General features: G+C 38.4%; 1 protein-coding gene across 6 annotated transcripts in view; it reads right to left on the bottom strand.

Annotated features, from left to right (window-relative positions):
• NAV3 (neuron navigator 3) overlaps nt 1-12150 on the bottom strand; it is a 258060-nt gene that overhangs the window by 168419 nt on the left and 77491 nt on the right. For all 6 annotated transcript variants that reach the window (XR_008617544.1, XM_007115738.4, XM_007115742.4 and 3 more), the window contains exon 8: nt 6715-6830. Coding sequence is in view for 5 of the 6 variants with exons in the window: in XM_007115738.4 (XP_007115800.1) it covers nt 6715-6830 (116 nt within the window). In the remaining variant the exon portion in view is untranslated. The remainder of the gene's footprint in view (nt 1-6714; nt 6831-12150) is intronic.

Here is a 12150-nt window from a genome sequence, read left to right as displayed (position 1 = left end):
AATGTCCACTCTATGTTGGCTGCAGCTCTGATCCAGGTACCCTTTATACAAAGACCCATATTGAAAGAGCAACTTCAGTCTAGGATATGTTGATATCATGATAGAGGGAAAAAGAGATAAGAAATCTAAGCTTCTGCTCAAATGGCCCATGTCATTTTTCCACTCACATGTCATTGGTCAAATGAAATCACATGGTCCACTCTGATTCAGTGGGGCAAAAAGTATAACACACCTGTAGGGGTGAATTTAGGAAGGGACTAAGTCCAGTGGAGACAGCAGCGAGGGGCTGGCTATTTTGAAGATATAACCCGAACAGAGAAAAGCACCAAAAGGGCATTTTTGCTTGTTTCTTTGTTTAGAGATATTGTCAACTTGTAGTTATAGTAGTTTTTCCCCTGGGAACAACTACATGGGTCCTTAAGTTTACCTTGAACAACAGCAGGGAACCCAATTATTGCTTCTCTAGAGGCAGTTATCTCTGCTTGCTTTGGGTGTACATTCATACATGGGTGTATTTATACTTACTTGTATTCAATCGTTTATTTATTTATTTACTTTTAATAGATTTATTTATTTATTTATTTATTTATTTTTGGCTGTGTTGGGTCTTCGTTGCTGCACGCGGGCTTTCTCTAGTTGCGGCGAACGGGGTCTACTCTTCATTGCGGTGCGCAGGCTTCTCATTGCAGTGGCTTCTCTTGCTGTGGAGCACAGGCTCTAGGTGCGCGGGCTTCAGCAGTTGTGGCTCGTGGGCTCCAGAGCGCAGGCTCAGAAACGTATGTTACACAAGGTGGAGGAGGAAGCCTCCGTGTATGAGACAAATACTCCCAATCAATACTGAAAATGTGAATCGCTCTAATTTAGCCAAGACCTCACATAAAGTAGAGCTACTATAATGTTCTGAAAAGGAATGCTTTTGAGCTCTTTAGTAAACATAATTACGAAGTAGCTATTTAAGTAAAAGATCTAAACTGATTTAAAATGACCTGAGCTTGATCATCTTAATCTTTATAAACATCCAAGAAAAAGGCAAAATAAGTAATCATTTACAAAGGTCTTAAATACCAAATATTTTCCATTATTCAATACAAAGTCTGGGAAGTCAGAAAAAAACACATGTAACCATTAGTTTATCTCTCTGTTCAATTTAAATTCTTACTTCTAAAATGATTTCCTGAATTCATCCAATTATTTAATTACTTTTTTACAAATGACATGTTGGCTTCACTGATTCTGATTCAGTCTAGCATCTATCACCATTTTTCAGTGGAATATAAATTCTAGATAAAGGTTAAAAAAGTGGATTAAATAAATGTTATACATGCTGGTAGACAGTCTTATGCAAAACAAGGGGCATGTGTGAACCTATGTATTTAAAAAAATCTAAAATCTTTCTGAATGATTCCAGTGGAATGAAAAACAAAGCTCACTTTGCGTTTGGCAGGATCTCTTGGCACTTGATGAAAGGGATGGTCTCTGAAGCCAAATTCTTTTTGTCAATGAATGAGAGAATAAAACCCAAGCCAAAGCAGTAAAATCTAAACCATCAATTCAGCTGGACTTGTAATATTGAGGTCATGGCATGAATCTTAAGGATAGGCTGGAAGCAAGAAGCTCACTCGATCTTTGTCACAAATTATATAATTCATATCACCTGACTGTAATAATTAATAGAACCACCATCATCAGATTGGGTAAATATCACAGTTTCCTCCCTAAGAACATGACAAATAATGGGAAACTTGAGAGAGATACATAAAGACTTTGGAAGGATAAAAGGTCTCCAAATTGTAAAAGTCTTGAGTTTTCTCCAGCATATGCCATTTTATTGTGTAACTCATTTCTGATACTTATCTTCACACCACAATTTAACTACGTTTTTAACTTCTGCTACCATTTAATCATGAAGACACTGTTCTTATAAATTCAAATGAGTTACTGCATAGAGGAAATGTAAAGAGCTAAGCCTCCTAACAAATCTGCTTTTCAATGTGAACTATTCAAGTTTGCTCCTTAACAGTATCATCCGTCTCACAGGTCATGCAATAGGGGTGCTTTTCACATTTGTTTAAGTACAAAAAGGGATATCCCTGGGTAACACAACAGAAAAGTGCAGGGAAGGAGGGAGACAGAGTCTCTGATGTGGCTTGTTCAGGGGCCCAGACATTTTCTACAAACACCTTGAGCTAATATTCTTCTGCTTTAGGTTCTGTTTTCTCTATGTTTGTTTCACTCGAGGATGAAGGTAACTGCCAGCAGCTCCAAGCTTTCTTCTGATTAGCTTCAGGTCTAGTGGAAAAACGGGGTGTCTCTTTCCTCACAGCCAGGAAAAGTTCTGAGACTGATTCTCATTGGTTCTGATTGAACTGAATTGGGTCAGTTGTCCACTCCTGAAAGAGTCACTGTGTTCAACGGAATGGGTTGTTCTGATTGGATCTGCTTGGGTCAATTTCATCTGAACTACGTGAACAGAGATTGATGGGGCTATGGTTCCCCAAAAGAAAATCAAGGGGCTGTTATTAGTAGATGCAGCAATGGATGCTCGTCAGGCAAAACTATACCGGGGGATTCCCTGGTGGCGCAGTGGTTGAGAGTCCGCCTGCTGATGCAGGGGACACGGGTTCGTGTCCCGGTCCGGGAAGATCCCACATGCCGCGGAGCGGCTGGGCCCGTGAGCCACGGCCTCTGAGCCTGCGCGTCCGGAGCCTGTGCTCCGCAACGGGAGAGGCCACGGCAGTGAGAGGCCCGCGCACCGCAAAAAAACCCCACAAAACTATACCAGGACATCAAGGTACGTCTACTGTGAAGCCAGTGGTGTTTAATATACAGAGCTTCTAACTTGGTTGAGCCAATGTAACTTTGTATTTTTAAAATTATTTCCAGGCTCCTCCAAATTGTATAGGCTTCAAAAATTCACAAAACCTGGATCTTATCCAGCCAAGACTAACTCCATCAGAGTTCTCTATTATTTAGGCTACTTCACTTGGGGAACAGGACAGATTTACTCCCCACTGAGGTCCCCACAGCAACCTTTAGCAATAAGGCTTCAACAGTAGCACTGACATTGAAACTGGCATTGAAAATCACTGAGCTACCAAAATCCCAAATGTACCAGTTTTACAATAAGAAACAGACAAAAATGACAAGTAAAACTTTCTTTTCAAATTACTTCCATTGAAGTTGTTTCTTCCTGAAATATTATTTCCTGATTTCTTTACCCATTAGAATTCTACTATACACATGTGTGATCTTCTTTTAAGCCCTGTATAAATCTTTACAGTTAAGTTAGTTGTTCCCATAAATCTAGTAATTCAATTATTTGTGGTGTTAAAGTTTGTCTCTTATTCCTCCATAGGAGAACTCACGTCTTAGTCATGTTTGTTTTCCCAATCCTTGGCATGCTTGGCATTTATAACGTACCTGGCAATGATTACTGAAAAGATGGATGGAAGAATAAAACTGTATCTCACAATAATCCTGAGTTTATTAAGCATCACTATAGTCACCTCACAAAAAAGGGAACTAAGGGACAATGCAAACAACAAAAAAATGGCAGTGCAGAGGCCAGGATTAATTTTTTCTACTTCCTAGAACACTTACCTGCTCAGATCTTGTGCTGTCTTTGAAGAAATATTTAAGGGCTAGTCTAAGATGTGGCATTAAATTCAAGTGTGTATGTGGTTTGTGGTTTCCCTAGCAGCCAGAATATAGTAGCAACAAGAGAAATTAGAAAGAGAAAGAAAGCTGTGGAAGGGGTCAAGGAAAGTTGTTTTGTTTTGCTTTAAATTAAGATTGCAGAGATGGCAGCATCCTGTGGGCTAAAGAGAGTGGTTTGGTATAGAGGGAGATAAGGTAGAAAAGAAAGTAATCCAAGGAAAAGTGAAGTAAATAGGTATAAAATGCGGTACATGGGTAGATATGGTGGCAGGGGTTTGTGAAATTCTCTTCTCTCTGCTTAAATTTTTTTTAGTGACATCAACATCAAGGTCATCAGTTAAGAGAAAGGATGGGAGAAGTGGCACTGTAGCTTTGAAAAGAAGAGATAAGGTATAAAATTGTCATCTAAGAACAATCTCAAGTTCTTAGATGACAAAAAAAGAGTTAATGCTCCAGAGAAATACAGAATGATTGTCGGGCAGCATTAAGTACTCGAAGTTCGTGGTCATGAATGTAAAGAGAATGACATCAACACGTGATGTGTTTTTCTCCAGGTTCATTCATTGCTGGTATGGACTAGGTGGAGACCTGAATGTTACTAGGTCTGTGGTTTCATCCAATGAGAACAATGAAGTGGTGTAAGGGAGTAAAGGGTATATGTAAAAGTAAAATCACATTCCATCACTATAGGAATTCACCTGATTAAGGAAGGAAGAAAGGATATGTAGAGTTTGGTGAGGGTAAGTAAATGGTGGTGGTATCAATAAATTGGAAATCTTAGTAGAACCAGTGTCAGAGTCAGAGAATGAAAGGAAGGGCATTGAAAGGATAGGAGGATGTCATCAGCAAGAGTGGGGTGCATGGAAGTGAGATTATAGAGAAGCTGCAGATTCTGACGGTGCCCAGATGTAGGGTACGAACAGGAGAATAAGTAGCTCAAGGAGGGATTAGAAGGCAAGATCATTAGAAGAAAGGCCAGGGTATGCCACCTCTGCTCTTGTGTCACTGGCCTACTTCGCTACGACTGTCATCCTCTCATCACTGGTCTACCAGTATACTCTCATCTACATTTCTCCAATTATGGTACTCTATTTATAGCTCTCTAATCGTAAATATCTTTCTTTCATGAAATCTCAAGTTTGCACTGAGAGAAATTTTCAGTACTCCACTATAGACTCATTTTAAACAAATGATCGTAGGAATGACATAATCAGATAAGCCTCATTTCAGCACTTATGTGCTGTTTTCTTTCTTTTATTCCTATCTAAATCATAGATTCAAATCTATGATTCTATATCAATACTTAATGACATAAATTAATATTATACCTTCTAATAAATCCATCAGACTATTGTATTATGTTAAAGTCTACTTTATTTTTCACTTTCAAATATTCTATTAAAAATCAGAACATTAAATGGAAATTAAAAATGTTTTTCTCCAGTTTTATTGAGATATAATTGGCATGTAGCAGTGTATTAGTTTAAGGTGTATAACATAATGATGTGACTTACATAAATGGAAATATTAACTGGAAGTATAAAAAAAGATTAAATGGTCAAAAGAATAAGAAACTGGAGGAAAAAAGATCAAACATGGGTTACTGATTCAATCAGAGATACTAAGCGATATACTAATTTCAGAAAAACAAGGTTTCTTTGTGAAAACCACATACAAATTAGAATTCAAAGTGTACTTAAATGCATTTTCTCCTACAGATTTGAGCTCTAGTATTTTGTAGGCATATTGATACTAATTGAAGACATGCATGAGTAAAGAAATGTGTGAAACGTTCCACACTATGTTTAAATAATATCTAGTCACAATACAGATACATATCATCATTCACCAAGGGGCTATCTGGAGCTATGGAAAACCAACACTTTCTCCAAGTGCTTGAAAAATCTACAAGTATCCCTATAGCTATGCCTTGGCATTACCATTTCTGCCCTTACCCTGAACTGGCCCACTGTAATCTCCACATGAAAACTCTGAAGCCTATGATACCACTGATGTTAATTCCAAAAGGAACCCTTGGCATGTTGTGCTGTCATTGTTGTCAATATCCATTGATGGATACTGCAGTAACTGCTAATGCTTGCCAAAGTGTTTCAAGTCTGCTGAAGTGAGGAAGTTTCTTAACCTCCAAATTTGTGATATGGCTACGCTCATGAGCTTCAGAGCAATACTTTGAGTTCTAGGAGTACTATAGTAATATTTTAAATTTAAATAGTTCTTTTAGTTTTTTCCTTAGGAATATACAAGGGCTGAGCCAGAGATTTATTGGACCAAAAGACATACCTTTACTGCCATGCATTCTTATACTTGGAAACACATAAAATGTTCTTAAACTGTCTTTCTTCTTAGAAGCAGTATATCACGTTAAGAGCCTACTTAGTTCCTATATTATATATTATATAGGTCCATATGGACCTATATATAATAAAATTATACCAAAGGCCTTCCATATGTGCCTAGGCTTATCCGGATCCTAGGAAAAATAGTGGACTAAAGCTGAGAATCTGACAAATTGGGTCTGGAGTATGTATATGTCATTTTTCTTACATTATTTGTATATAATGAAATATTTCCATAATAAGATTTTTCCCAGAACACAAATTTGGAGCCACTATGTAGAAATGTTCAAAATAACACAGAATTGTAGACAGAGCAGGGTTGGAGGGCTTGGAAATTTTACATTGCCATCTGATCATTAATATTTTTTTAAATCTCTAGATATATTCAAGAACTGCCTTATTAACAATAGAAGATTCTCCAGGTCTTCTCTGATAGTATTCAACTAGACTGAGGGCAACCATGACTTAAAATCTCAGCCTCTGAGAGTACTACCATTCTTTACAGAATTCTTTACAGAGCAACAAAGAGACCATTCTAAGCAGAATAGTCAAATACCTAAGCATCTCTGAAGCATGAAATGTACACAGTCCATTTATGCCTAAGGGAAAACAGTATAGCATAAATATGATTTAATAAAAAGACTTATGGAGAGATTATAAAAATTCCGAGTTTGACCTACCCACCAATCAGGTCACTTACCGGATATCTCCTCTAGGCACTGCTTAGCTGTCTTACTGTATGATAAATCCATCTTAGTAGGACTGGTACAGGAATCGGCAGATGGTAAAGAGGTACCTTCATTTTCTGAATGTGCTCTGAAATTAACCAAGAAGACAGAAATACCAATTGCTGTCACCAGCGACTCATCAAAGTTCTCTAGTACAAGAAGAAATCAATGTATTAAAAGTTTTCTATGAAAGTAAGTGAACATTTCTTTATGTCTGGGACATTCCAAAGCTGTCTATCTACAGGAGAATTTCCTTACTTTACATATACAACCCAAGTTGTAGTGAGGTATTAAATCAGATTTCTTAGACTTTTCTAAGTTTGAAAGCTTGTAATTACCAATAATTGACTGCACTTTTTTTGGGCAAAAGACTAGAAAAGATTCTTTTTTTTTTTGGCTGTCTCAGAGGAAGTCTGGCTAAACTGTGTTCTTCTGAGAATAATAAAAGCACTGAAAACACCCCTAAAGTTATTTTTTCTATGCACATTCTATAAAATATATCCTAAAATACAAAGTATAAGTAAAATAAATATTGACTTTACTATGGGCTATAAATGTCACTATGATGTCTTGATTTCAGAAAAATTAAAGTCAATCAAAAACAAGTAGGGCTTCCCTGGTGGCGCAAGGGCTTCCCTGGTGGCGCAGTGGTTGCGCGTCCGCCTGCCGATGCAGGGGAACCGGGTTCGCGCCCCGGTCTGGGAGGATCCCGCATGCCGCGGAGCGGCTGGGCCCGTGAGCCGTGGCCGCTGAGCCTGCGCGTCCGGAGCCTGTGCTCCGCAACGGGAGAGGCCACAGCAGAGGGAGGCCCGCATACCACAAAAAAAAAAAAAAAAAAAAAAAAACACATTCTGGTCTAAGCAGCTAATTGAAATGTCTTTGCAGGCAATGCTCGCATACCAAAAAAAAAAAAAAAAAAATAAAAAAAAAAATAAGTTCTCATTCTGACAACTCCCTTTTATAATACGTTTCTTAGTTGTGTATATATGTTCATGGGTATGTATTTGTGTGTGTGATTAACATGTAAAGAGTAGGTCTAACCAAATAAAAAGCACTCCACAGAGGGACTGCATACATTTTGATATTCCAATCTTCATGCATTGCTTCTTCCTTTTATGCACAGGCAAACGTTTTAAGAGGCACTATCTTTCCTTATGCAGCTTCAAAATCTACATATATTTGGTCATAAACACATCTTTAGAAAGTCCACAGCATGAACTACAAGAGAAAGAAGGAGTCAAGACAATACAGCATTGTACACTGGCCTTTGTTCTTTATAGTTATCTCATTTGCTTGGAGTCCCATTCCTAGTACTGAGTTTGGACCATGGCAAGTGATCACTAAATATTTCTTATTTTAAAAAAATCTAAAGAGAATATTTATATGTGAAAGAAAAATTCAGTATATCTTTATATCAGTTTTCGCTTAATATGTTACTTTTATTCTAAATCCTGGTTTTGTTTGAGAGAAAATAAAGTGTAATCATTGATGCCAGAAATATTTTCTATTTATCTGATGGATCTGAAAACTCTGAAACGCTCATTAGGATTTTAATAAATCATGGAAAACTATATGCTGTATGTATGTATTTATATAGCAATTGACATATTAAAAGAAAGACAGAGCCATGCAAGAATTCATACAAAGCTGTGCCTTGACCTCCAGTGATTTCTGGCAGACATTCCTAGCTTATTGTAACTTAAAACTAAATATAAGGAGCACAGCAAAATTCAGAAGAGGACATGCTGTTCGAATGACAGGATATACCATTAAGGCCAGTAAAAATTTCAATGTTGTGAAACTCAACAGACATTTTTAGTCTTCACCTTCCTTGATATCTTGGTAGCATTTAGAATAGCAGACCATTCCTCCCTTCATAAAACTCTCCTTCCTTGGCTTCTATAATAAAAATTTTCCAGTTTGTTCCCCATTCTCTCTGGATGCTACTTTTTTTCTCTTTGTTCTCTTTTACCCAATCATTAAATGTCATGGTTGTCAGTAGTAAAAAAGAAGGGCAAAAGTTGGGGGTTCCTCAAAGCAATATCCTAAGCTTCTTCCAGTTTGCATTGTACAGTCTCTCCAGACGATCTCAAACATACCCATTGTATTAGTGATTGCCTATCCACACATGAAGTCCAAATTCAAACTCTAACCCAGAACTTTTCTCTGAATTCCAGATGTGAATAATAACTGTTTAATTGACATTACCTCTTGATTATCACAGAGATAACTCAAACCCATCTTGTACAGAACTGAATTTGTGATATTTTCTCAACAAACCTGGTCCTTGTTCATAGCGTCCCTGGGTGAAACCTTTAGGGAGCCTAAGAGGCTTTGCATGGTCTGATCTCTGTCTGCCTCTCCAGTATCACCTTGCACTGGACTCCCCTTATCTCTCTCCCCTGTGGTCACAAGAATCTTCTACCCACATCCTATAGCTCCTGGCCTCAACAGGTCCTTTCTACTTGAATATTTTCCTCCCCACAACATCCAATTAAATTTCTCCCTTCAAGTCTCAGCTCAAGTGACTCTTTCTTAAAGAACCATCCCAAATTTTCAGGTGAAGTCCCAAGTTACAAATACTTATTTCTCCCTGTACCTATCTTGAGCGCTTCATACTCTCATAACATGACATTTGTGTAATTATTTGATAAATGTTCATCTTCCAAACTAGAGTCCCTTCTCGATGTTTAAGCTCATCATTGCAACCCAATGCCTAGCCACATGTCTAGCAGATATGCTGCACTCTGCAAATATTTGATAACTGAATGAATAAATCTTATCAGCAGTGATCATAAAATAGTGTCATTGGTGGGTAAAGCATACAGAAGGAAGCATGGTATAATGGTGCATGCTTTGCAATTGGTTGTAAAACTTAGCTCTCTCACTAAACAGTTATTAACTCACGTGACCTTGCTAAGTGACTTAGCCTCTCTGAACCTCAATTTGCTTATGTGTAAAAGGCAAAGAAAAATATGTTCCTTGCAAAATAATTGTGAGCTCAAGTGTTATTATTACTAAAGGCCTGGAAAGGCATTCTCCTGAGGCATGTGGGATTCTGGTCAACGTTAAAATGTGGGGAATATATCTGGCTCTCTGGGCTATTTCTTTTCTCCTCTGGCCCCCAGGGTCTCCTATGTCCCCTGTCTACTGCCCCTCCCCACTCACTTCTAAAGTTCATTATCAGCTATTCTTCCACTTGGGCTCTTTTCTTGTGAGCCACTGTACCTCCCTGGCTTATTCCTTAGCCTAATGTCCATGAACAAGGGGAAAAAATTCCTCTGAAGTTTTCTAAGGATTGTTATTACTTGCTGAAGCCATTTAAATGGAGAGTATGTAGTGAGATAGGACATCCCAGGGAAAGCTTACGGGCTGCATGCCAAGAAGCCTCAGAGAGGCATGGTGCCTGGGTGAACTGGCTGGGAGCCAGGGTTGGCCTACAGTCATACAGGCTCAGAATTCACAGACTGGTTTCTCAGATGCTGAGTCACATAAAGTAGTTCACTGGGGGCTTCCCTGGTGGCGCAGTGGTTGAGAGTCCACCTGCCGATGCAGGGGACACGGGTTCGTGCCCCGGTCCGGGAAGATCCCACATGCCGCGGAGAGGCTGGGCCCGTGAGCCATGGCCGCTGAGCCTGCGCATCGTAATTCACTAGGATGGCTGTCTAAAGCCCAATGCCAACTGATTTTTACTAGAACAAGACCAGAGCAATTACAGGAACCAGAATACCTGTAGCCATGTTAGTTATAAAGATGCAGAGCATCTCCCTCTAGGAAAATCTCTATGGAGCAAAAGAATATTCAGAATGTGTTTTGGGAGTAGAGTTTTTTCTTTGCTGCAAATATACAGATCTTAAAAAATATTTCTCAGTGTACAGCTATCTTTCTCAATGTATGAAACCTAGTACTCAATTCCATTGGCTAAGTCCCCACCCTCTGATAAAAAAGTATTCAAACTTTGGTCTTAGAAACCTTTGTTTTACTTTATTTTTTAATGTGGCAGTGAACATTTCTGGCTGATTTGTTCTTTAATTTTTTTTTTTTTTGGTTTAGGTCACAAGAGAAAATCTTATTTATACCATATTTTCAGGTTCTTTGGTGTATGTTTCACAGTGTTCCCTATCTGAGTTACCTACATTAGAAATGATAGGGCAACATATTGATCAAGGGAAGGAACATGGTGAAGTTAAACTTCAAATAATTATAAAAAGATCTCAGAAATTATCTTTGGTCTGTATTCACATGTAAATGGGTCCAGATCCCCTGCTCTATATATGTTACAAGACATCGATTTCTCCAGGATTTCTACCTCATTATTTGTTAAAGTGGAATCAGAGTTTAACTCCAGTCTCTAGAGGGACAATCAAAGGTAACTGGTAAAGATTTAACTTTTATACAAATGATCAAAGAAGTTCAGTTTAATCTCTGAAGGCTCTAAGCATGTCCTCTATTTTTGTGCATGCTTCATTCCAGTAAAATAACAGGTTTTGGGGTTGATTCATAAAACAATTTACGAAGACTTCAGAAACAATAGTGTTCTCTAACCAAAAGGTAGATATTGCAGTGGCATCATTCACTGTTCCCATGTAAACCGATATTGCATTCCTCTCCTATTGATTGGGAAAAGGAAAAAATGATTCAAAATATTTAGAAGACATCATCCTGTGCAGACTATCTTACTGTGCATTTATAACATGGTCAACACGTTATAAGCACTTACTGAAACTGTAAGATAGGGCATTGCAAAAACACCATTTAATTTATTTAGAGTTCTAATAAGCTAGTGCTAGTGTCTGTTACTAAGAGTCCTATTAGCTAAAGGTCTAGGTTTCACCAATAATTAACATAAAAGCTAGTTCCTGTTTATGTGCACTTACTATATGCCAAGTACTATGCCTAGTGTTTTATCTAGGGCATATCACTCAAACTTCGCAACAACTGTGTTGCTATGGACTGAATATCTGTTTCCTCCCAAAAGTCATGTGTTGAAACCTAACCCCCAATGTGATGATACTAGGAGGTGGAGCCTTTGGGAGGTGATTAGGTCATGAGGATAGAGCCCTCAGGCATGGGATTAGTGCCCTTACAAAACAGACCTTGGAGAGCTCCCTTGCCCCTTCTGCCACGTGAGGGCAGAGTGAAAAGATGGTCATCTATGAACCAGGAAGCAGGAGCTCACCAGATACCAAATCTACTGGCATTTCAATCTTGGGTTTCCCAGCCTCCAGGACTATGAGAAATAAATGTTTGTTGCTTCAGCCACCTAGTCTATGGTATTCCTGTTAGAGCAGCTGGAACAGACTAAGACACCTGTAATTGAGGCTTCTAGAGGTGTAATAATTTGCCCCGTGTAACAAGCTGGGAGATACTTAACCTGTACTTAAACCTGGAAGCTTCTAAATATTGTT

Source organism: Physeter macrocephalus, chromosome 6 (assembly GCF_002837175.3).
Source record: "Physeter macrocephalus isolate SW-GA chromosome 6, ASM283717v5, whole genome shotgun sequence".
NCBI classification, from domain to species: domain Eukaryota; kingdom Metazoa; phylum Chordata; class Mammalia; order Artiodactyla; family Physeteridae; genus Physeter; species Physeter macrocephalus.
This window is presented reverse-complemented; position numbering and strand designations above follow the sequence as displayed.